At 47.6% G+C, this 26,382-nt stretch overlaps 1 protein-coding gene across 2 annotated transcripts in view; it reads left to right on the forward strand.

Annotated features, from left to right (window-relative positions):
- Positions 1-581: 581 nt before the first annotated feature.
- SCD5 (stearoyl-CoA desaturase 5) overlaps positions 582-26,382 on the forward strand; it is a 31,844-nt gene continuing 6,043 nt past the window's right edge. Inside the window, exons 1-4 of one of the 2 annotated variants that reach the window (XM_064450425.1) lie at positions 582-874; positions 2,582-2,641; positions 20,737-20,867; positions 25,626-25,831. In XM_064450425.1, the coding sequence (XP_064306495.1) occupies positions 724-874; positions 2,582-2,641; positions 20,737-20,867; positions 25,626-25,831 (548 nt within the window). In that variant the 5' untranslated portion in view covers positions 582-723. The remainder of the gene's footprint in view (positions 875-2,581; positions 2,642-20,736; positions 20,868-25,625; positions 25,832-26,382) is intronic. The other variant, XM_064450427.1, reaches the window with a different exon arrangement.

A 26,382-nucleotide genomic window follows, 5' to 3' on the forward strand; every position in this document is an offset into this window, starting at 1 on the left:
AAAAAGAAGTGTGGCACACTCTTAATTTTGGTATGGACTGCTGATAAAAAGCTTGATTTTTTTTTTGTGTTGGTTTTCAATGCCCACCTTGTTACTCCCAGTCAGATAAACTTTATTAACTAGCTCTTGAATATCTGCTCCTCCCTAGCACCAGCGGCATCTTTTATTCCGGTTTCACGGGCTTCCAAAATCAAATGTCTTTGAACTCTGTCCCCGTCGCGGAGCGTTTGCCCCGACACTCTCAGGCAGCCGGCAGGAGAGGTGCCCACCCGTCCGGGCAGCCGCCTAAAACAGGCCCCAGCAGGGCGGACGGAGGCCTCTACCTCTCGGCCATCGGGTGCACAGCCCAGCCGTACGCACGCCAGCATACCCGCTCTGCCTTCGGCGGGCCGGGACCTAACTCACGGGGGCCGCCTGGGAAGACCCTCGGGCGCGCGGGCTGCCGTCAGGAGCACCGCCAGAAGCGATCGTGCGGCCGCTGGGTGGACCCGAGGGGCGGCCCTCGGCGGTGCCGGGGGCGGGGGCGGGGCGAGGCAGTCCGCGGCCGCCATTGGCTGTCGCTATGTGAGGCCGGCGGCCGCCCCCCTCCCCGCCCCCCGCCGCGGTGTGGGGCGCACCCGGCGGCAGCAACAGATGTGGCGGCACAGCCCGGCCGTCCCTAGCCTCTCCCCGGCTGCGCTGCGCGGGGTCCGCCGCCGCCGCCCCTAGCGCCCCGCCGGCGAGATGGATGGGTCCCGGCGGCCGGCGAGCGGCGAGGAGGGCTGCGGGCAGGCCATCGTCTGGCGCAACGTGGTGCTGATGGGGCTGCTGCACCTCGGCGCCGTCTACGCGCTCAGCCTGGTGCCGCGGGCGCAGCTCCTCACCCTCTTCTGGGGTGAGTGCGGGGGCGGCGCGGGCAGCACCGCGCCACAGGTGGGGCGGGGGACGAGGGGGAGGCTTCCCGGTGGCCGGAACCACGGCGCGGCCCCCGCCCGCCTCGGGGCGGATGGTTTCCCTCGCGGGGCCGGAGTGAGCCGCGCCTTGCTTTCTATGTATTTAGCTCCTGTTTATCGTTGCAGTTACGTGGCTGCGTTTGGCGTGGCGAGTCGCGCGCGTTCGCGGGCCGGGCTGCCCTCTGGGCGCCGGGGAAGGCGGGGGTTGGGCGCCCCTGGCAGCCGCTGCCGCTTTTGTTCCCGCTACTCTCCGGCCGCTCTCGGGATGCCATTGCCAGCGCCTCTCTAGGCCCTCGGTTGCTGTAGAAACAGGAGGCACTCTCCCTCCGGTTACATGTATCAGGTTTTTTAGTTTAAAAAAAAAAGCAAGCAGCTGATGTTTCTGTTTTGAAGTCTGATAGAGAACGCGGTTGTATTCCCTTTGCTACTTCCTCTTGTTACTTTATGAAACCCGCCTGTTTCTGCTCCAGTTGGGAGCAGAAAATCACCCTGTCCTTTGTCTCTTGGGGAAGGTGATACATCTTCTCATTAGGGAATATTTAGAAGTCGAGGAACAGACGTAAGGCGCTGGCAAGGAGAAAATAAGCCCAGCTGTGCTTTCTGAGATGAGGTGGCTTGGCTGGGTCTGTCTTCTTGCTAGCTCTGAAATGCTGAGGATTTGGTTTGGGAAGGAGAATATGAAATACAGTGTCTTTACTTCCATCCTACAGTGAGGTCCTCTTTTTTTCTCCACAAAAGAATGGTACTGGAAGAAGAGCTACATAGAAGCACTGCAGTATCGTGGAAGGTTTCTCAGGTTTTGTTAGGCTAAGAGATGGTAGATGTCAGCATAATCCTTTGCTGCCAGAAGTGTGTGTTGAGCCATGTAAATGTGGGTGGCCAAGAGAATAAAAACTTGAATCCTACTTACAGCTGGTGCAATTTATTGGGTAAAAGACCTGCTTTGTGGAGCTTTTGAGTGAATGGAGAATGTAGTGGCCTGGGAGTCTTATACAAATAGAGGAAAGAAGGATCTCTGCTACTGGGAACTCACAGGAAGGGAATTTGGGTTGTTAGGCTGCCATCAGTAGTATTGAGGTGACTCTCCAAAAGCCTCAGCAAAATGCTTTAGAAATAAGGTTTATTTATTCTGTTTGAGGAATTCCTAGATCTGTTTTCCACTGGTTCAGCTTTTGATATTCAGTCTGTCTTAAACACTTAGGATTAGTCACCACTGCTCTTTGCAGTTGGGAAATAGACCCTTCCATCAATTACTATTTTCTGACAAGTTCTTAACTGGGAAACTGCTGGGGACCTAGCATTTGACTGGCTGCCTGGTTTGCACAACCCGTTACCTGGCTCACTTGCAACCAGAAGAGGTTTGGGTGTGTGTGTTTTTGCTTAGTTGCCTTCTGTGAGCGCTAGTCCTCTTCCCTCCCTACTCCTGGTCGTGTTCAGGCTGATTTCATAGTTTACCTTGGCTGTAGCTTGATGGTTGGCGAGGCCAGGAGAACCTGTGGGAGCTGTGTCCAGAGCACACAGCCTGTGGTCTGCTTTCAACCCTTTTAGGTCATGTAGTATGCAGGCTGGTGGGCTTTGTTTTTATCTGTTTTGCCTTTCCAGGAAGACAAGTTGAAATCATCTGTGATTTCACTGTGTCTTAATTACAGAACTCCCTAAGGCTGGATCTGAAGGATTGAATTACCAATTTCAGCCCTCCATCTTCCAAGGTATTTTTTCCTATTTGAAATTAAACAGAAGCTAAATAATAAACAGGTCTCAACGACTTTGCAGCTTAATGCCTGCCTTTCTGAAAGCAAGAGCCTCCCACTTCTCAACACTGTTATTTTTAACAGCCACCCTAAAGCAAACCACAAAGTTTTTATGGGAGTTTGCCTGGTGGTTTTTACAGGGTCTCCACATCAGGGAGTGGGTGCATTGGCTCCAGCTGTCCTGGCCAGCTGAGCACTGTGTGCTGCTCTCACAACTGGCTGCTGCAGAGTCTGTGCCCCTCAGATGTGGTGGGCAAGTTGAAAATACAGGATCTCCTGCAGAATATGTCAGACAAAAGTAGCTTGTTGTCACACTGGAGACCTGTGTCTGAGGTCCCTCTGAGAGACACTCAGGATAGACAAAAGGAGGGTTGCTGTTGCTTAAGTTAACAAACCCACCTCACTTCATTCTGGAAGGAGCCAGCAAGTAAAGTTGTGTTGGAACAAAGAAGTGCTGATCAGATATGTCCCTTGCCCTCCCCAGTTCTCCACATCTCCTTCCCTGTGCAGACCAGCTGTGAGACTGCCTTTCTGTGGGTGGTGGCTGCCAGCCAGCCTTCAGAGCAGGGCTGGCATGATGGTGAAGTTGGGTGGTGGGTAAGGGTGAAGTGCCAGGTAGTGCAGAGATGTGTGTACACTGAAGGGTGCAGATGGAGGAGCTGCAGCCCTCGTTGCATTCATCTGTGGCTTTCTTTTTCTTCCCAAGCTTGCCTGGGACTTGGGAACCTTCCAGTGAGATCTTATGCAAGTCCTTGCATTGCTTGTCCCATGCTCCCCACCGCTTATTCCTCCACGGGTAAGCTGCAAGAGCAAGTATGTGGGAGAGTGGCTTGCTGGTGCAGGGTGTGACCTCCATGGTGTCTGGCAGGAAGGGGGCAGATTCCCATGACTCATCACTTGGCAGCTTGGCTTTCTACTTTCTCCTTCCTCGAGACATTCATGTCTTGGTGGGCTCTCTGCTGGGGCAGACTGGGTGCTTCCATCCCTCTGTGCAGGGTTTACTTTCTTCCTTCCCATCCCGATGGCAGTTGGTAATCCCTGATTCACTGCTGCTTACTAAGAAGAGCTGAAGTGCCACTGTGCCACCTAGAAAACAGCTGTTCAAGCCAAACTGCCTGCTCAGCAGGGCTCATTTCCATTAGTAATTTATTGACATTCATCCAGCTGTACATAATAGGCAATGGAAAAATGCTGCCAAGTGAAGGCTTTGGTAGTTGTTTACTCAGGATTTTCTGTGCTCCTCTGTTCCCATCGCCTCCTGTGCTAACACCTTGAGTCCCACATTACACCTTCCCATACTCCACATGGAGCAGTGTTGCACAAGGAATCCCAAACAGTGTTCTGGGTGGTGCAGCCACCTTGCCTAGGAGGCAATGGGAAATGGGTTATCTTTCGAGGGTTGTACAGGTAAACTGGTTAAAACATAGGCTTTAAGGGACATCCCAGTACCCCTGCAGATGATAGGTGTGAGGCATCTAGCAGCCCTGGGCTGTGCGCATGGGATAGCTGCATAGCCGTCCCAGCAGATCCTGCTGACACTGTGCCTTTGAAATGAATGTAGCCCACTCTGCCAGCTCAACTGTGCTCACTGGGAACCCTCTTGCCTTACTCTTTTCCAGCCTGACTTGTGGTTTGGTGTAGGGGTGTGTGTGCTGTTGCCTTCCCTCCTGATCCAGAGCCAGGCAGCTTGCAATACATGGTCCTTCCTTCCTCTTGGTGCTTTACTGTCTGCATCCATGCTGTTTTGTAGCTGATAGCTGCTGCTTTGGGACATCCCTGCACTCTGTGTTCCCAGCCTTGGAAAGGGGTGGGAACTGTAGAGGAAACGTGACTCGAGTCTTCTCTGTCCCCAGTCCCACTAGTAGGCTTGCTGGGCATGGATGGCAGGTTTGGCAGGGTTCACCGGCCATCCTCCAAAGCCCAGAGCATGGTGCAGCCCAGGTCCCGGGGAGCTGGTACATGGACCTTCCCCTTCAGGTCTCTCTTTTTCCACCTGCTTTTGCAGGGCTTTGAGCTCCCGGTGCTTAGCACGCCCTGTAGAGATGTTTGAAGGGAAAGGATCACCATTCTCTGCAGACTTGCATCGGGAACCAAAGCAGGGTGGGAACACATCATTGTTAGTGGGGCCAGAGACCAGGGAATGGCGTGATGTCTCTGCTGGCTGGGCCAGGCATGCAGGTTCCTCAGGAATGAACTTGTGCAAAGGGGTCCTTGTGACCAGCTGAGGCTGTGAATGTGGCTGTGGTTCACCAGTAGCCCTTGTGGGCTGGACATGCTGCACTTCCTTCCACAGACCACTTGGTAGGAAACTCTGTGTGCAGCTCATCCTCTTAAGTTTGTAATGGGCCATTAAATGATGCTTCTTAGCCAGGAACCTCTTTGCTCCAGCCAGCTCCATCCTGTTGTAGTCCCAGCGAGCTTATCTTTGGGTTAGGAAAGAAAAGCAAAAAAACTCTGAAATCCCCATATAGAGAAAACTGCCATTCTGGGGGATCATGTGATATGTAAGAGTATCAGATTTTGTTTGGAAAAAGGTGCTTTTTAGCCTTTACAGAGGGCCTGTTGGAAAGCACTTAAAGTAGCCTTATAGGAAATAGGAAAACCCCACAAAAGATTAAGCTGTTTACCTGTTTTAAACCTATTCTTTCAGGCTGCTGAGCATTACTAGTATTAACAACTTTAAAAACTGGCACAGACATGGCCATTCAGAAACCCTGTATCATCTGGATGTGTTTTGCAGAGCTGCCTGATAGTTGAGTAGGTGTCAGTTCACACACTGCTATGCCTTGCTAGAGCGTGGGATCAGGGATGAGGATGGCCTTGCTCTAATGGTGCTTATATGGGAGGGGAAACTTGTTGCTGTTATTTTAGCAGCATTTAGGAGATATTTTAGTGCTCTTGAGAATGCCAGATTGATCATGTTCAGCCATGGCGGGCCCTGTGCCATGCTTACCCACAGCTTTCCCCTGTGCTCAAGCGCTGGCTGTCTGAGAGCACAGACGGAGCGGCGGTGCTGCCTAACTGCATCCCCGCCAAAACGCAAGCTGCTCCCAGGCACAGGTCTGGATTCAAATCCTGCTTCCTGGATCCCTTCAATAAGAGGGACTAAAGCAATTGTGGTCTTAGTAGTTTGGGTTACTGTGGTGCCTGGAGGGCACCACTGAGATCATCACCTCTTTTTCAGCCCTTCTGGTAGCGCCTCTATGTAATGAGGCACATGTTGCTGTTGTGCACTGCAGATGCAAGTTTTATTGGTCTTGCACATTTCAGAAGTCTTTCATATTCTTGAGTGCCATCTGCTGGCTTTTTGGTTATTAACTGGTTTAAGTTCTTGACCATTTCTGTGCACACTGTTAGACAGTCTGCACAGATGGCAGTAAATAGCTTCCTAGCTCCAAGGAAGTTCCAGTTCATACCTCTGTGGATAGAGTGGAAATACTGTCCCTGTCTCACAGACATGAAATGGAGACATTTGATGAAAACTTCTGTTATTTAGAGGTCATTCCTGCCCGTCTGATGTTTCCCCTTCTGCAGTGTTCACTCTTGTTTTAACTGTTGCCGGAGATGATTCCATAAGGTCTTGCCTGTGAACTTCACAATGTTCAGCTGTAAGTATGTATTTTTGTTCCCCACGTTGATTTCATCCCCAGTGCATTGGTGGTGCTCTGTTTTGTTTCACTCTGTTTTGCATGCTGCATGTCACTGTGAACACAATAAAGGAATGGAGAAGAAAAATCTAATGTCTGTGTGGGTATAGAGCATGTGCAAGCTGAGCCCTGGATGCATGTGGTGGCCCTTTGGTCCTGTTGTTCTCAGGAGGTGGGTTCAAGGCACTCCTAATAATTCTTGCAGCTGGGCAGTGGAAATAGGTGAGTGAGTAGTGAAGCTCTTCATGTTAGGCAGTGGGATGTTCACCTGGCATGAAGCAGACTGCTGGACTCTTGGCTGCTCTGAGCTGTGCTCCAGCCAAACCAGAAGAACCTCAAATACCTGCGTGATGAGGACAAAGATGAAAGCTGGATGCAAGCTGAAAGGTAGAAAACCTTGTCTCTACTCCTACTGAATTTGACAGAGTTTGTTGGCTTCTGGGCTGCCCCCTGACATCAGGGGGTAGGGAGAGGTGTCCCTCTGAAGCAGTCCCGTGAAGGAAAGAGCAGGGGAGGTTTGGCATCACCAGAGCTGGCTGTATGAAAAACACAGAAGCCCAGCCAAGGGTCATGGAAGCATGAGATGCCTCCTCCAGCCCTAGGCTGCTGGCTGCGGAGGTGGTGCAGGCAGGCTCTGCAGGGGCAACAGAGATTTGTGGCACTAGTTTTTTGTCTTTTAGTTACATGTGGAAGTGGGGATGGCAGCTCTGAGGAGTTTCCATGGATGAGTCGGAATGGACTTTGCTCCAAGTAAAGGGAACATGTCAGCCAGGGTTTTGTCAGCATCAGAGGAAGTCTCAAGGGACTGGGAGCAGATCAGATGCCTCTTCTCCAGGAGTTGCCACAAGCCAGAGCTGTATGACCTGCTTGCTTGGGATTGCTGCAACTGCTGTCAAGGAGGCAAAAGCATTGCTCTCTTCCCTGGGAGGGCTGGGCTGGAAAATGTTGTCTCACCTACCAGAACGTAGTATGCATCCTCATTACTGCCACTCCACCTTCCCTCCCTGCAATTACAGTTGCACTTGTAATTAACACTGATGTTATAATTGAAGCCAAGCAATTTCTTGCAATCAGATTTTATTTTTACCGTGTAGGCTAACAATAAAATGTGCTGCCCAATGGAGAGCTGAAATATTAACAATTACTGTGCTAAGTAAAGCAAGGCTGATATGAGAGGGGAGGGCTCTTTGTCAGATGCTGGTGTCAGGAATCGTGTGTGCCACCCCTCTTGTGCAGGGACCTCAGCACCAGGAGGATAGGGATTTCTGGAGGGAGACTGAAATGATGATCTTTCTAAACCCATTTTTGGCCACTGGCTTCTCAGATGATGTTCTGAGCAGCTCAGAATAAAATAACCTGGCCTTGGCAAATGGGGGAGTTCTTGGCTGGTCTCTTTCTTTGCCTGGCTCTTTGGCTGACTTTGTGTTTTTCAGTGTTTCCTGTCCTCACCAACCCAGGCTCACTGTAATGCCTTCTGTGTCAGTGGAAGGGGTTGCAGTGTTTGGGTGCTCCTACCCTGCCCTCTGCATCTGAAGTAGTTCACAGAATGTCTCCTGTGAACCAGGCCACACAGCTGGATCTGTGAAGGGACATCTGCACAGCCCCTTAGGTGGCATTTTAGATGCAAGGGAGAAGGTATTCGTAAGGGGTTTGTGCTGCTTTAACCAGCAGTTGCTGCAGTCCAGGGCTGGGGTGGACATACAGGTTCACTGTGCCCTCCTTGACGTTTGAGGGCTTGGAGAGAAGCTTGAGGCCAGGGTGAGACAAGGTGTTTCTGAGGCTTATTTCATGTTCTTCAGAAACGGAGGTGGAGGAGCTGGGATGCAGAAGATCTGCAGCTCATGCAGAGAAGTACTTGAGCAGAGCAGAAAAAGCATATGCTGATGGGAAAGACTGGAAATAGGTTCTCAGCCCTGCCAGCAGGTGGGGTGGAGGGAAAGCAGTTGTGGGCTTCAGCAGCCTCTGGCTGGCCTGGGATGGCACTAGGTCAGCTCAGGGTCTGTCCTGCACAATGGATCCCATTCAGCAGGGAGCTGGGACAAAGGTGCTGCTGCCTCCCCAGGGAATCGTGCCTGGAGGCCCAGAATTTCAGAAGGGGATCGCTCCCTCCTGAGCCCTGCTCCTTTCCTGTGCCCCATGCCTAAGAGTGTAAGTTTTCAGTTTGCCCAGATCACAAGTATGTAGCACACCACGTCTTTGTTTCTAATAGCCAAGAAGCTGCTGTTCCCTGGCTCTGTGCTTTGAGTGGTCTTGCCAGCATGCACAGTGTGATGGTGGGATGAAGCCAGTTGCCCACTGTGTACCCAGCTGCATACAGGGCAAGCTTTGGCTAGTGTTAGGCAGAGGTGCTAAATAACTAATCCTTCTTCCTTGGGGCAGAGCTGCCTGCTTGAATGCAGGGCTCTGGAGTGCCATGCTGATGGCTTAACCACAGTATTTCTTTGCTCCATTCTTGAAAAAAAGACAAAATTGGCATTAATTCTTTCTTGGCATTTGCAAAGCCATTTTAAAAACCACCAGAGCCCTACCCAGGGTGTGGATTGAGAACAGCAGTGAGGTAACTGGGAGAGAACTGCCAATGGTTTTGTGATAACGCAGGATTCAGCTCAGCTGAGAGAGGCTACATGTAAGCATCAAAAATTTCAGAGAAACCAGAGCATCTTCCAGCCTTCTATTTTGATCTAAAAATATATATAAACCATTTGACATATTAAGGTAATCTTCAGTTGCTGGTGAGTTCAAGGAATTGGAATTTGCTTCCTAGGGGAATTTTAGCATTCGCTGGAATACTTGCTGTCAGCCACGATTTCCATTGCTCTATTGGCTTTATTTTATGTCACATTGGCTGCAGTTGTCAATGTGAACGTTTCTGCTATTCCAACTGGAATAAAGTCTTTTGTATACTTAGCCAAAAGGGCTGGCTCTGGGGAATGTTCCTGAAAATGCATATGCAGACATGTGCATCCAAGCAGGGACAGCCTGGATTTCATGAGCTGGTGATGGCAGGGCCAAGAGGATGTGACAGATGGCTTCTCCTGGAGCTCTTCCACTGTGGTACAGGGGGGCAGGAGAAGGGCCTCGTCTGAACTTACCTTCTCTGCAGCCCTAAAACTCCATTTCCCCTTTGCCTTTGATGTGCTTCCTCTTATCTCTTTCTCTCTGGGCTCAATTTAGAGTAGCTCAGAGAATGTGTAGATCTAATTTTAGATGAACCTGCTTCTTGGCCTGAGATTTCACACGTTTGGTCTTTACAGGAATGCACGGCTCCTCATGAAAGCTGGCATGTGCTGTATGGTGGGCAGCTCAGGGAATTGGTGCTGCTGCACGCTGGTGCTTTTTGATTCTCAGTTGCTAGTTTGAATCCAGCCCAAGGTGCTTTTGATACTACCCTTTGATAGTTAGCAGGGCTCAGTAAACAGTGGACTGGTCAACTGACTCTGCTAGCAGGGGTGTTTCCTTCCCAGAGACCCCAGGGCCAGAGCACTAATTCAATATTTCATCTTGTCAGCAATTTAGGGACTAAGGTGGAAAAATTCTTTTTCCTTAGTAGATGTAGTTCCAGGTCAGGAAATAAGGCTTTTTTGGTAGGATGATGTGGACTAAGTGCTGTGTTACTGTTCCTCACATCTCTCTGCTGTGGAGGAGGAGATCTCCAAGGTTGCCATGGAGGGTGACAGAAGTAGGGATGTATACTGAAGACTTGATATGTAATCTAGGTCTAATAATGCTGCATGTTGACCCTGGCCCTCCCACCAATGCAGTGCATGACATCAACCAGCATTTTTAAATGAGATGTTTGGGTAGACCAAGTGTCAGTCTAATTTGGCTTTCCTTTCTCAGGGCAGACATGGCATTTCAAGAAAATATGTCCCAAAACTTGGTGTTATCTAATGATAGTGCAAAAAACCATTGTGGAACCAGGTACCAAGAAATTATTGGCTGCATTTCTGGTCTGAGCCCTGATGTTGAATCAGGAGAGAATCTTCTGCTGCCGTCTGTGTGCATAGTGAAGTGGAGGATCTCTGAGGCATTCAGAAGATGCCAAGCATGGTGCAGCTACTGAAGTGGATGGTAGTGCTGCTCTGAATTTCAGCGGGAATGGAGTTAGGCACCACTCAACACTACTGAAAATGCTTTCCCTGGTTTGGTCAGATTAGCTGATGTGGTTCATTAGTCCTAAACCTGCCACTGAATAACAGCAAAAACCTGCAAGTGAGGAAGAGAAGGCAGATGCAGGATACGCAGAAATAATTTAATTTTTAGAAAGGGAAAAATCCTAACCTTAAGATACAGAAGTGTTACATATTTATGGCAACCAGTCAGCTTTGTGATGCTTGCTTTGTGCTTGAGCAACTTGCTGTATTTCTCATGCAGTTCTTGTAACCTGATGGAAGACCTTGGGTTTTATGTGTTCAGTTATTAAAACTCCCTAGCAAGCAATTTTGATCTGGCTGAATAAGCAGAGGTAAAATGCTGGTGTGGAAATGGACACATGTTGCATGTCCATCCCTGTTATTTTTAATCCTCAAATAGTTATTTATACAAATAAGTCAAGCTGTGGTATCCCTTTACATACAAGGATGAAAATAATAGCCTGTGCTGAGGTGAAAATTTCTTGCTAGGTGTTGTCACACACAGGTTTGCCTGAGACTTTGCTGGCTACTCCAGCTGTGGAGAGAGTATTTCCACCAAATGGTGTCATGTCACAAGATGTCTTCGTCATGCAACAGCATTAAGGTCAGTTGCTTCCAGCTGCCCAACTGTTGAAGAGGTAACAGGTGTCTACAGGTGAAGCACAGCCCTTGTGTGTGTGTTCATTTTTCTTCCCCAAGCAAAAGATGTGTTTTCCCAGCCAGTAGTGTCGCTAGAATTCATGTCTTAAGAAATTACTCCCTCCTGTATCCATAGGATCTTCCCTCTTGATCCTTGAGCTGCTAGAGACATAGCGTATATACGAAAATGTATAAGCCTTTGCTGAATGTAACTTCAAGCGCACCCACCTGAGGCTGGGAACGCATCAGATGTAGGCTGAACAGTGTTGGGAATGTCATCACCCAGCAGTGAGACCTCCACCAGAACCAGGGTGCTGTATGCTTCTGAAGCTGTCCTCAAAATGATGGCAGTAGGAGTGCAAAGGTTTTTCCATGATAGCAACTGAAAGCTGCAGACACCACTCAAGGAACAGCTCCCTGAGCAGATAAAAAAAATAATGTTGCATGTTGGTTGTGAGCAGGGCTTTGCATCACAGGCTGGCAGGAAGCGGTGGTGGGCAGAGACTGTGAGAGAGAGGTTGGGAGAAAGGCAAACACAACCAGAAATCAGATGGACTCTGACAAGAGGTTCAAACAGGGTCTGTTTTTTGTGGCTGGACTATGCAGATTTCTTCTACCCTGTTTCTCACTACAGTGAGCGCTCTGGATGTTTTTCTGATCCGTGTTTTATTGTTGGTGCTCCTGGCTTTCTTTGCTGGCCAGAGCCTCCACTGCACGGGGTGCTGCGGAGAGAGAGGAAGCACTCAGCAGTCTGAAGAGGGACCTAGCAGCCCCAGCTGGGGTTCCCCTACCTGCTGAGTTGAGGCCAGCAGCTGCCAAAATCTGTATTAGGGCTATAGTTGTCAGTGATAGTCGCCAGTCCTAGGAGAGAGCAATGCTCATAAAGATTGTTCTGAGATCTCTGCTTTGGGCTTTGTGTCAGCCCAGGAGTAAATGGGGCTGATGTCCTTGGAACAAGACATAAAACCAAGACCCTGACCCTTGCTGGCTATCTTGATCCAAGATCTGTCACCCTCCTGGTAAGAGCAAGTGTGATAACAATTCTGGGACAGCCTCCAGCTGGTAATTACATTGCACATACTCTCTGCAAAATGCCACATCTTGAAGTCCACCAGTGTGCAAGCACTGCTACTGCAACTGGGCTGTGTTGTCTTTTTTCCCCTTTTAATTTTTCTTTTTCCTCCTCTGAATACAACTCCTCTTATCCCTGTTGAGAAAGAGTATTGGGCTAGGTGAGCCGCTGTTCTGATCTCGTAAGGTATGTCGCCTGTCTTGTTTGGAGTCACCAAGCACTTTCCCCCATGGTTTTTTTCCCCATCAGTGGTACTGGTGAGACAGAGGTGGTTTGGGAGTTCCTGTCCTGCTTCCTGGCACTTGATGTAGTACATCCCCCTGCTGGCTGACGTAAGTAAAATTTGTAATTGTTTGATTCTGAGTCAGTGATTTTCTGCATCAGGACCAGAAAAGCATTTGTTGCATTTTGTAACATGCAAAAAAGCTCAAAAGTTCATAAAACTTGCCTAGTCCCAAAGTTTGTTTGGAAAATGGAGCTGTGGTGGGATCTGTTTGGTACAACTCACCTAGACCAAACTGCAAGGATGACAGCTCTCCAGGCTTGTGTCAGGTTCACAGCAGTCATTTTGCTATGGTTGAATGTAGTGTCCAGATTCCTTACTTCTGTAAGGGGCTGTGTGGTTTTTGGCCATGTAGGAGAGAGATGCCAGCAGTGGGACTGGCAAGGACTGATTCTCTTCCCCACTCCCAGCCCTGCTATCCTTCCTCTGCTCACCACCCCTGCACAGGCAGGGGTTGCAGGCACTGAGTGCGAGTCAGTGCTAGGCTCCATGGGTTGCCACCCCATGGGAAAGGTCGTGTGACATTATTCTGTTCTGTAGGTTATGTTTCACATTGGTAATGTGCAGATAGTTGCTGTCCGACACAATGTCTTCTTGTAATCCGTGCCTAAGAAGGATGTCTGGTCATCTCGCCTCTTTCAGGAGCTAGCATTATCTGTTCAGATGTGCAGAGTGAACCTAGTGCTTGCTGGGCTTCTTGTTTTTGTTGATCTGGTTTTTTTTTTTAATAACCAGATAAAAGTCAAAAGCAGTCTGGAATCTGCTGGATTCACAAACAGTGAATACATACTATGTTTCTAATGTGGTGCCAGGTTTCAGGAACAGAAGAGGTTCTAATTTTGATATTCAGCATACAACAGAGTTGAAATTATTTGGGGGAGAGGTCTGCTCCAATATAAGCAACCACTTAGAGCAGAAAATGATTTCGTGATGCCTGTGAGGTAGCTACAAACTGTGGCAATATCTCCCCATATCTTCATAAGAGGTCAGTCCCCTGGACACTCCAGGTTTCAAAAAAGCTTGGCGCTGGGTGTAGTAAAGGTTTGCTGGAAATCCAGTCATGGGGTTAATGAGCTCTTATGAAAAAGATGGCTCAAATGTTTTATGCTGTTGGCCTTCCATCCATTTTTAAGTTATTTGCCTGGTATAATTTTCATTGCTTCTGTCTGACAGTGAGATAATACCTCTGTGCTTGCTGTTCAAAATCAAGCTGATGCCTTGCTGCCTTATCATATTGCAACTGAGAATATTTTTGTGAGCTGTTGGTGGTCCTCCTTGCAGGCTCCTGCTTCCCCAAGCATCTCATCCTTGTTGCAGATCCCTGTCTGCAGTTGTTGCCCCCTGAACTACATTACTTTGCTTTTCTATCCAGGCAGATCTTCATTTTGACCCCTGCTTTCCCTGTTTCTGAATGGATCTTTTAGTGTTTCTTAGTTCTCACTGCTGATCCAAATTTAGCATCATCTGCAGTTGTAATTAATATGCTGTTTGCCTTTGTTTCAGGTCATTAATAAGGATGTTGAATAAAAATCTTCTGCCTATTGATTCTGGCATGTTCCCATAAATAGCATCTGGGCACAGGCACAGTGTACTAGGAAGCCTAGCAACCCACTGGCTTCCTGTTTGCACAGTAGTTTAACCTCATGTATCTTGTCTCTTCTGCATCCTCTCCCTGTCCCCATGCACTGGTTCTGTTTTGTCCTTTTCCACAGGCTTTGTTCCCTCTCAAAGGCTTTTCCCACTGTTTCAGTTCAGAAGCATTTTGCTTATGCTGTGCTCTATCAAGTGAGCTCATGGTTGGAAATGCTTCTGTCCGATGCTCCTCGGCATGCTACCTGCTGAGAGGAGTGATGTGTTGGGGCCCCTGCTCACTGTGCAGGCATTTCACACCAGTTTACTCCATTAACCCATGGTTTGTGTTTTGCAGAGCTTGCAGGGTGGGTGTGTGTGTGTCGGAGACGATGGAAGAAGGAAGTAAAATTCCTATATTTGAGAGTAATTATGCCTTCAGGTTTGAGAAAGAGTAGGGAGAAACAAGGAGGAACCCACTTAACCTCTGCTTTGCTGGATTAAATCATCATTCTTTGAAACAGATTCTGGTCTACCGTCCAGTCAAAGGCAGCTCTGGGCTTGGTGTTTGAGTTGTGTGGAGCCTAGAGCTCTTGGCACAGGCCCTGCTGTTTCAGGTACTTGTACCCAGGTCTCAGGCTTCTCCCAGACCTGCAGCAAGCCCTAAACCTCCCTGCAGGGTTTTGGGTCTTAACTGGGATGGCAGTTAGAGCGGTTGGTGGGTGACACTTGTATGTGTTGGGAAGTAGAGCTCAGGCCCTGGCAGGGGGCTCTGGCTGGTGCTGCAGCCCATCTGCCTGTGCTCAAGGATCCAGCTGGTGGGGCGATGAGATATGGGCTACCTCTTGGGCCATACTGCACAGCTGTGGGCATCCTCCTGGCTGTGATGGGCACCTGGATGGGCATAGCTGAGGATGGCTGTAGGCATATCTGTGACCATTATTACCATAAAAGGAGGTTCAGAGGCTAGGTTTCTAGGGAATTGCCCTGAAGCCAGCATGTTCAGATAAGCTGAAGCTCCTGTAATCGTTGCTTTGGGCAGACAGCAAATCAAAGCAAACCATAGCCAGCTGAAATCCTCTAAAATGGTGTAAACTTGGGGCTCCACCACCTGTCCAGGTCAAGCTAACTATTGCTCTGGGGAGCAGCAGGTATGGCACACAGCATTCCCACACCATCCTAGGGGCTAGGGAAGGTAATTCAGCTCTTGGTCCGAGTAAATTCTTGAAACAAACAATTTTACAGCAGCAGAAGCAGGAGTAAAGGCCCAAGAGGGCCCTGCAGACCTGCTGAGCTCCTTGTCATGCAATGCCACAGTATCCAGACGGTGCAGGGGTATGTGAGAATGACACGTGCCTAATGCAGATACCCATGTTATTATCAGAATAGATCTGAACTCTCACACTGGACATGGTAACTGGGAGCTGATGCTGCGAAGGAGCTTCATTTGGGTCTGTGTGTTGCAGGAAAACCCCACTGCTGGCATAAGGCGGACCACTGAGCTGTGGAGTCAGTGCTGGGATGCATTCCCAGCCCAGTGGCACACTTTAGCTCCATGCCAGGCAGATGGCTCCCTGCCTGTGGCTCAGTGAAGCAGATGCTCTGTGCTGCCTTCATTCCATGAGTGAGACGAAACTGAATAAACAGAAAATGGCTTGAAAGGATCTTCCTCCTCTCCCTCTGGCTTTAGTATGAAACTGTGAGCTGCCCAGCTCTAGCTTGCTTTTTACTACACCAGAAATACCAGCCTTAAACCCAGTCTTTCATAGATCTGTTCTTTGCGTGGTCTGTTTCCTCTCTCATCCCAGCTCTCTCCAGACAGCTTTTTCTGCTGTGTTACCTTTTGCTTTTTCATTTTTTCCTCTTGAAGTCTTCATTCCACTCTTTGGTTTGGTTTTTTCTTTTACTTTGGTATTAGCATGACACAACCTTTTGTCAGGTGCCTTCAGAGTTCCTGCTCAGGCTGCTGTACTGTTGATAGAACTCTTATGCCCTGACTCTCTTGGATGTTGGCCCCGTCTGCCTGGTAGCTCTGTGTTCTCCATCCCCAGGCTTGTGGCTAGTAAGTCCTCACCCAGTCATTTTCTAGCTCCATCTTCCTTATCCCTCAAATACCTCTCGTTTCCCAAGCAGCCGTCTCTGTGCAGTCAGTGCTGGGGCTGACTTGGCCTCCTGATGAGGACAGCCCTGTGGAAATGCCTGTTGGCCTCATAGCTGGGCGTGTTGGGCAGGTGGGGATGCTGTCAGCTTGCTGTTCATCCTTTACATTCATCATCAGTGGCTGGTGATAACCTCCTCTGCCATGCTCCAGCACAGCCCTCTCCCAAGCTGCATTCCTGCCAGTCCTGCAGCACCAGTTATGGGGAGGAAAACCAGTCTATTATTTCTTCCTCAACAAAGTGGTAATCTGTGATCTGAAATCAGTCTCTGGTACTTGTAGTGGCCTGTGATCCTGCATGAAGCCAATATATACAGATAGCACAGCTCAGTCTTCAGCCTATATGTTAAGTTTGAAATGGTGAGGTTTCCTTTTAAGTGTGATTTTTTTTTTTTCTTTGATAAGTAGCCCAGTTGTAGAATTAGTGCACTAAAACACACAGAAGACTAATATGGCTATTTTAGCAGCTTTCTCTTTGTACATTATGTACCTCACTAAATTAAAAAGAACTGTATTGTTAACTGTTTGACTTCCAGGTTGTTTATTGGTACTTTTCTTGTATGTTTCCTTCTTTTTTTTTTTTTCCCCTTTTTCTGCAAGAACTGTGGGTTTTTTACATTTTATTACTTAGGAGACGTGTTTAGTTACAGGTCTAAGGGAGATTTCAGTATAAGGGGAAATTACTATTAACTGAGCTGCTTTGCTCTGCAGTGTAATCATTACGTGTTTCATGGAGGTGTTCATGCCCCGCACACACTCCCTACCTGCCAAAAAGGAGCCAGGTAGGGTAAGTAGTGGCTCTCTTCTCATGTAGTTACTGTAGCTGTGCATAATTAATGTAAAATCAAATGGTTTATAGCCTGAGTTTTGGTTTGAGTTCATAATTTATTCTGCAAAGGAAAGCTTGAGACCTATCTTTACCTAGCAAATATTTGTCATCTTGGCTGTTTATACATTGGTAATGAGTGGCTGAGTAATATTTTCAGGCACCCTGATTCCTGTAAGAACCATAGAAATCTGTTATCACTGTACAGGATTTGTTTCTGCTGTGGTCACCAAACTCCTGAGTAATTTGTTTCTTTGTTTCTAGGAATGTTTCAGCCCTCAGGATTTATATTAGGAAAATTCCTGCTGTTATGATTCTTCCTCTGCATAGCCAAAAAATAGGCATGTTGTGTGGGTATAAGCCTCACCCATTTTAGCTTGATCACTGCAGTAGTGGCTGGGGCTGACAATGGGAAAGCCCCATTTGATCAGGGCAGCTTGTTTCTGGGAGGCTCTGAGGGTATTTCCTCAGTGTGGTGCTTGTTCTTGGTTGGCCTTTCTGCCTCTCTGCTTGCCGAACCATGCAGGTGAGAGCCAGTTTGTTCCTGACCATGGCAATTGGGAGAGCCCAGCATTCCAGCTGCCCCTGTGAAACAGGTATCTCCCTTCTTTTGCTGGGGCACACCACCAGTCAGTCCCTGTCCTGAAGTACAGCTGAGCTTGCCTGCTCATGGTTGGTGGCTGCAGACATACTGTCTGCAAGACCACCTATGCAGCAACAGAGCTCTTACAGAAATGTTTCAGGTAAATCCTCCTCCCATTTGTGAATCAGGAATGATGCTGGGAGGTGCTGTTCAAAGGCATGGACATGGGGTGGCATGTAGTTCTTTGGGCAGCCCCCAGACACCCAAAATACTGTTGTCCATTTTGCTGCAATACTGGTGGTATGGATTGGGCTGGAAAGGGTCTCTTCAGCTGAGCTCTGTAAGAGCTGAAGCAAGTGGCATAAATCCCTCGTATTCAGTGCAGCTATTTCATGCAGTCTGTATGTTACCTGCCACTCAGACTCTCTCTTGCACTGGGCAGAGAAGGAAAGTGAAATCAGCCTTAATGTTCCAGATGTCTTGTTCTACCCACTTTTTCTTTAATTCTGGTTTTGAGCAATCAGTCGTGATTAAGATGGATGGAGCTGTTGAAGCACTTGGTTAACTAAATGATCTGTTGCTTTGAAGGGGGAGAAAAGCCCCTCTTTCTGCTTTAAGGAAGCAAAGAGACTGCTGAAGATAGATTTCAGCCCCTGTGACTATCATGAGGTTAACCAGTCATAAAGCCCACAGACAATATGTTCTTGTAATGATTCAGGAGTATAACCTTAATATTTTTATGTTAGCTGGATAATGTCAGTATTCTATATGTCATAGATCTGTTCCTACAATTACAGTAATCTGAGCAATTTGGAAGACCTTATTTAGTGATGTTTCTGCACAGCTCAAAATCAAGTACTGAGAGTGATAGGATAGGTTTTCCCTAATTTCATAGAAATCTGAGTCCTTGCACTGACAAGGCATGTGCAAGAACTGCAAGACTGGCAGTGACTGAAGTGTGAGTACTTGTGGTGTCAGCAGTTTTACTGATCTGAGAGTAATCTGTAAATTCAACAAAATCTGTAAATAATGTGCAGAGAGAAGACGTAATTTTCAGTTAATTTCTGTACCTCCCTTTAGGAAGCAGGCAGAAGTCTGAATTTGGCGATAGACTTCAGTGCACCGGACTTAACTGCACAGATGAGCCTTTTCAGAAAGTAGCTTGAACACTGCAGCCTGCTGAAAAGGAGAACTGCCTTTTCTGGTGGTGGTATCCAAAGCTGATTTTAGAGATGCATCATCTCTACTAGGATCATTCTGACTCCAGCTGTCCGTTGTGTTTTGTGAGAAAAGCTTTGGTTTGCTGTGCAGGAGATGACAGGAATTTGGGCCATGTACCTAATATGAAACAGTTTGGGTAAATCTGGTTCTGATGGATCCACCGGTGGAGTGGAGGTCTGTTTACTCCTTCAGTCCACAGGTGTGGCAATCAACACGAAATATGGTTGCTGTTATTTTACCAAATATCTTTCCATTATATTTTCTCTTAGATGCTGTAATTTCAAGCACTGTGACTTGGGAATTGATAGAGGGACACAATAGACACCCACCTATGTATACATGTTTTTGTTTTCTTTTTGTAAAGATAGATGTTTTACATTGCATACTGGGAGAAGCTGATAGTGAATTCCTTTCTAGCCCCTGCATGTCTAACAGGGTTCCCTGCTGGTACAGACTGTTGTGCAGACACAAGTAGAAAACCCTCTTTTGGAGACAGGGTTTTCTCTTTTTGTTCCAGTAACTCTAGGTATTTGAAATAGGCTGTTTTAACCAAAACATGCCTTTGTGTGTAGAGTGGCAGGGGGACCTAGCTAAAGAGCACATCGCTTCAGACCCTGCAAACTCATTTGAGGTTGTCCTGTAATACTCTTATTGTTTGAATCCGCTCTTGTTTTAATTTTACACTTGTAAAATGAGCCTGTACTCTTTAGGCATCAACACCTTTGGGAAGGAGACATAAGAGTCATGACAGCTGGGTAGCTTGAATGTGAGTAGTTTTAAATGGTCCGGTTTATTTGGGACTTATAAAATACTTTCCTCCTAGCTGTTCCCATTTTCCCTCTGGTCTCTCTCCAGGAGGAGGAACAGCTCTAACGCACTGTTCTAACCCTTTCCCATAGTCTTCTCTTTTGTTGCAAGTCAAAAAAAGCTCAGGCTATGGATCATCCATTACACAGACACTAGAGACAAAAACAGTGTGCACATCAAAGGAGAAGAAATCAGTGCACAGATATGTCTTGAGCAGGTGGGCCCAGGTCCAGTGTCTCGTTCTGCTGCCCCAGCCAGCCATTCATTCACCCTACCCCTGGAAATGCAAGGTTAACCAGCCAGATCATGTGTGAGCATGGCCCCTGCTGAAAGGAGTAATAGGGATGTACTGATGCTGCAATGGTAGTCGGTGGGGGTATTATTTTAAGGGGGGGGGGGGGGGGGGGGTACACTGCAGGATGCATGTGCCTGGGCTGTGTGCCTAGCCTGGAGCCATTGTGGTGAGTAAGGAACAGACCTGCTCCCGTGCTGTGTTGGCCATCTGAAAAAATGCTTAAAACAAGTTTACTTGGCCAATTTTTAAATTAAGTGACGGAAAGGCAGTTCCTGAAACTGAGGGAGATGGTGAATGCTCTGCTTCCTGGTGCATTTTCATTACCAAGTCATGAGCTCCTGACGATAAGAGAAATTTTTATTCTGGAAACTCTGACCCAACTTGTGTCTTTAGGGGTGGGATGTGATGCTCTTAAACTAGCTGACAGATCGGACTCAAGCAAGGACCTGTGTGGAGGAGGCTGGCAGTGTCTTGTTAGAAGAGTTGCTGCTGCTCTTCTGACATGAGTGATGAACTTTCACTCCACTGTACTTGGCGAAGGCACACTGTGTAAACATGTCACAGCATGGTGGTTCAGTGCTGCCAAACTCTCCTGAAAACACACTGGCTAAATGGGGAGGAGTGGAAGTGGAATGATGTGTCCCTGGGGCCGCGGGGCAGAGGTGGGCTGAGACCCTTACCTTCTGTCTGCCCAGCCTCATCTTCTGAGTCACCCTGCAGGTGTCAGCAGGTAGGGGCAAGGGTCATCTTTACATCAAAGAAAGCAAAAATAATGGCAGTTGGCCTCTGGCACATCCTGTGTTTTGTTTTTGTCTTTCAGCATATTTCTGTTTCCTGATGACGGCTCTGGGTGTGACAGCTGGTGCGCATCGCCTGTGGAGCCACCGCTCCTACAAAGCAAAGCTGCCTTTGCGGATCTTTCTGGCTGCAGCTAACTCCATGGCTTTCCAGGTGGGGTTGGCCATTCAGATTCTTGGCCTACAGGGCTGCTTTAGGCCCTGTGGAGGGATCCCCTCAGCTTAGATACAGCGAAAGAACAAAAAACTACTGGCAGAAAGACGTGCTGATAACACACTCTACTGGCTCGGGGATGCAGAGCCCCTCTCACCACCCATGTAACAGTACGCATTAGACAGTCCAGGAGCAATAGTTACTTAAGGGCAAAGTTGAGTGTACCTAGATCAGGACCTAAGCACCCCAGCAGCCTATCTGTGGTACAAGTCAGGCCCCACACTTCACAGGACAATGTGGAAACTTTTGTAAGGGCCAACTTGATGCAAATATGTCTGCCTAATCAAGCCTGTATGTCCTTCCAGGCAGTTGGAGATTTGATTTTCCCTACAGAAAGGAGAGCAGGCATCCTTTCACAATCTTAATTTATCTCTGGTTTATGCAGCACTTTCACCAGTAAAATTCAAATACATTTGCAAAGAAGCATGTTACTAGCTCTCTACTTACTGATAGGCAATGTTAGATCTCAAAATGTTTGTGTAGCACCTAGCTGGTGGTAGGAGTTAGCCCAGAACCAGGATCCTCTTGGTGTGAATTTAGTTACTCCTTTGGCTGTTCAAGAGAGAGATATGAACCTGTACTAACATTAAACCTATCTTTGCTGCTGTAATGCCTTGTGGCACCGAGCACTGTGTGTGTATTGTGCCTTGAGTTTTCAGCTTTTTCCCTTCAGTCTGTTTGGTTGACTGTGAGTCCCTTTATCCACTTTTGTTCATTTATCATCTTTGATTTATCTTTTCCTTTTTTAAAGGTGAAAAGAATTAATCTTGTTAATCCCTCTAGACCTTGCAAAGAGCTTAATGTTTTTGCTTGTATATGGGAATGTGTCCATCTTGACTATAACCTTCCTTTATTCTGAGCCATATTTCAGCTGCTTTGTTCTGCTCAGTTCCTTGCAGAGCTTTACAAGCCCTTTGCTCAGCATGTTAAATTACTGTTTTGAGTTTTGAGAACCCCCTGGTACTGTCCTCCTCCTTTACAGCCGATCTTATCTTTCGTAAGTAATTTAAATGAATGTGTTGAGCTGGTTGCAGTGAGCTTGCACGTTGGGATTTCATTGCATTCTGCTCCTCTGTTGCTATGGGTTTTGCTCTCAGCTGTGTTGGCCTCAACATTGCTTTTGGCTGAGGCCATAGTGTGATTCTGAGGTAGAGAAGTACTTCAAAGTAGCTTCAAGCCACCTTCGTGCCCTTTGAAAACAAAAGGCCAAATCACCCACTCTAAGTTTTAAGTAGTCCAAAGCCTGCTCCTAATTACCGTGACATCCATTGCCTGCTGAAGTCTGTTTTCACCACCACAAGCACACAATGATTGAGTTTTCAGGTCATTTGGGGAATCATGTTTTTTGCCAGCCCTGAAGGTATTTTCTGTGGTATGAAAAGCCAGGTCAATTTCTTAGAGTATCATTGCTTTGACCTGGTTATCTGGTGTTCCACAAATAATTTTATGAAGTGCTCTTGTGACAAACTGATCAATAGTCTCACTTGAAAAATTATTTCTGGTTGAGAAAAAGCACCTTTCCTAGGTGTGCTTCTTGCATAACCCTGTTTTATTTTTAAATTACTTAATCTTGGCATTTTCCAGTCTTCTGGATGCTCCCACTGAAGCCACTTGAAGCAGTGTAGAGGCTTTCATTGCCTTTGATTTCTCTGCAGGAAAAAAATAAGATTGCAGCAAGGTAAAGATTTCCCCTTGTTCTCCCTGTGAGGAGTTTGGTGACTTCCTTTGCTTGACTCAGTTTACATCATTCTCTTGTGCAATGGGATAGTTAAGGTGCGACATAATGGAGCGTTGGTAAGGGGCTGATCTTCACTGCCTCCTCTCAATGGCTTGGATGAGTTAGTGCTGCAGAAAAACGTTCCCCTTGTCCCCAGCCCACTCAGTGTCACCATGACCATGGCGTGACAACAGTACAGGGCTGAGCACAACCGAGTGCAACAGAGCTGAGATCTTTCCAGTTCTTCACTTGTCCCTTGTGGGCTCTTGCAGACAGAGCATCTTTGCAAGCCTGAAATTGGACATGGAGGCATTTGAGCTGGATTCTTTAGCTGGTTTTTGCAGTTGTTCCTGGAGACCCCTCAGCAGCACGGGCAGCCTCAGTGTTTTCTCTCAAATGTTGGTAGCTGAGAGAAAGAGCAATGATTTCTGCAATTCTTTCAGCATAGGACTTTTGTTTCACAAAATATAGTTATATACAATTGTCATTAGCCTGACCTTAACTGTCCCACCATATATACAGTGCCATGATGGCTGCTGCACTGTGGTTGCTTCACAGACACCACAAATGGTTTGCTCGGTTCTGCTGGGAGCAAAGCTGCTGTGGTTGGCGGTTGTGGGTGCTACTGCTGTTCCTAAAACTAACCCAAGCCCTTCCTTCCCTTGGGTATTACTGCTTGGTACCTCCCTGGCTGTGCAAAGATGGAAATAGCAGAAGAAAGCACACTCCGCTAAGCATTCTCTGATTAAAGTCCACACTGTTGTGGATCTGGGCATTAACTAACATTTCCATGTTTTGGTGCTTGGCAATTCAATTAATAGATGAGTGTGTGGCCTGGGCTTTGCAAGTGTTGTACATGCTTACAGTGCCCTGCATTAATAGCTTGGCACCACTGCAAAACCCACCAGTTTAGTCCAATAGCCAGTGCATCCTGCAGAGCAAACTTGGAGGCTGAAATCCCTTTGGCTGAGTAAACTCAGAAAGTCTCACTTTACAGATCTAAGTCTGAAACTGCGGTCCATCCCTTCCTCCCTGCAATCCACATAATCCCATTTACAGCCATAAGGTATTTCAGTGACCCACATCTGTTGACAGCTCGAGCAGAGACAGGACTGAAATTGCTCTTGAGGCGCGGAAACAAACTATAACTCACGGAGAGTTATAAAGCAGGTATGTTTATTGCAGTGCTGGCTGCAAGGGAGATCGCTCCTCCTAACTTGCACACCGCAAGTCATGATGGACAAAGCTTATATTGCTCAGTTATTTACATATGCACTAGATTTCCTGGAACTAATTATAATGCTTGCATCTTAATTATCCATGCGTTTTAAGTCCCTTTTCCACATATGGTCATGAGTTGGCCCATCCAGTAATCTTGTCACAGTGTGTTGGCTTCAACTGGTGTTCTGACTCTTATCTAGATGGAGATGTCCTTAGTTCCTTTGGTCTTGGTTTTGACTGATGCCAGCTGCTAGGTTGTTTGCATCCCCCTGCCTGACGTTCCCCATCAGGCTTGGGAAGATTACATCCTTGAGTGAATTCTTGCCTGAGGCCCCTTACAACAGTGGCAGTCGTGAGGCTGTTGCATGTGTGGAACCTCAGGGATCATGAGGTGGTTTCCAGGCAGGAGTTTGGTAGTTCTGCAGTGTAACTTTGTTTATGCACTTCTTGTCTTGAAGCCCTTCTGACTCCCCCAAAGCAACAAGTTTCAGTCATCGTGCAGGCTGTTCCTGTTATCTTACAGCCTATGGCTACCTCATTATCCTGGCTAAGTTTTGGCTCGGGCCCCAACATTTGTTGAGCTACACTAGATTGCATTAGTAATGTTTAACTATTTATTCCCTGAATCACCTTGTATCTGAGCTGGATCCAATGCTGAGCTGATGTTATGGGTCTGAGACTTTTATTCCAGCCTGGCTGGAAATGCAAGATTTGATTTCCCACAAAATAGGCGCATCTCCTTTGATATCTTAATCATAGAATGGTTTGGGTTGGAAGGGACCTTAAAGATCATCTATTTCCAACCCCACTGCCATGGGCAGGGATACCTTCCACTAGATCAGGTTGCTCAAAGCCGCATCCAGCCTGGCCTTAAACACTTCCGGGGTGGGGCATCCACAACTTCTGGACAACCTGTTGCAGTGTCTCGCCACCAGCACAGTAAGGAACTTCTTTCTAATACCTAATCTAAATCCTACCCTCTTTCAGTTTAAAACCACTGCCCCTCGTCCTGTCACTACACTCCCTGATAAAGAGTCCTGCTCCATCTTTCTTGTAGGCACCCTTTAAGTACTGGAACACTGGGTTCTTGTACACATCCCTGCAGACAGAGCAGTAATTTAAATGGAGGTGATGGTTTTACTGTGGAAGCCTCCAAAAGGCTGAGTAAGTTCTGCTCCTGTTCAGGTGAGGAAAAAGCACATGTAGTGTTCCACAAGCTCTATCCCATTTTCAGTGCTATGTTTGTGCTTGGAGGGTGTCAATGGTAACCAGCTGCAACCAGCTTAGAAAAAGGATGCCAGAACTGAGTGCCTCTGCACAGTAGTGCCCTGAAAATAAATATGCAAGCTCCCCTGTTGCAGGGTCATAACAACGTAAATATGTACATACCTGGTCCCTCCAGCCCAGTGTCCATCCTCAGGCAGCCAACACCCAGGGAGGGCACAAGACCAGGGCAGACTGATGATGGTAACTCCCAAAAGGCTGTTAGGTTCCAGCTGTCTCCAGCCCTGGGCCACGTCCAGTCTGTGTCACTCGTTCCCAGAGCATGTCCCATTCTGTGTGGTCACTGATGGGAGCAGTGTGATGGGCTGGCTGACTGCAAAGCTGGGCTTCCTTGGGATGTCTTTAGTCAAAAACCTTTTTTGGGGAGCATTGGAGAGGGGCTTGTTGCTGTTACTGCGTGGGGAAGGAGCTGGAGGTGGTAATGCTGGAGCAGCACCCAGCCTCTGTCCTCTCACCACAGCATGCTTTCTGTGCAGAATGATATTTATGAGTGGAGCCGAGACCACCGTGTGCACCACAAGTACTCAGAGACGGATGCAGACCCACATAATGCCCGCCGTGGCTTCTTCTTCTCCCACATCGGCTGGCTGTTTGTGCGCAAGCACCGGGACGTCATAGAGAAGGGGAGAAAACTGGATTTTACTGACCTGTTGGATGACCCTGTCGTCAGGTTCCAAAGAAAGTAAGTGGGAGCATTGGGCCCTTGTGTGAGGCAGGGTGGAGAGGGCCTTCCATCTGGTTCACTAGTTATGGCTCATTCCTTATTTTTATCTTTTCCTTATCTTCCTCAAGATATCCCTGCCACCTTGATGGCAATCATTAAGACTGCTGTCTCTTTGGCCCCCACTATTGCTATGTGTCTGACACTTGCTGACTGTCCTTGCAGGCTCTGCTGCACAAGCAGTGAGTCCTGTCCTTGTCCCCATGCTTTTCCAAAAAGCCAGGGCTGGCTGTGAAAATAGTCACAGCAGAAGTTGCTGCGATCTTGGCCTTCTCTTTTGATCGTAGTAGCAAATGCTGTAATCACTAACTGCCTTAATACAGAAGTTCACATTTCAATCTGCAAACTCGTCTTTGGCACCTGTGGGTCAGTGCAGACCAAGCGCTTCCCCTCCCAAGACTGTCATTCTTCAGGATTAATTATCTTCCTTGAGAATTAGAACAGACCAAGTTCAGTTTGCTACACACTCTGCAAGAGGTGGGAATTAAGCAACGTGCTTTGTTCTTTATGTG

Source organism: Phalacrocorax carbo, chromosome 4, assembly GCF_963921805.1.
Source record: "Phalacrocorax carbo chromosome 4, bPhaCar2.1, whole genome shotgun sequence".
Taxonomy (NCBI): Eukaryota; Metazoa; Chordata; class Aves; order Suliformes; family Phalacrocoracidae; genus Phalacrocorax; species Phalacrocorax carbo.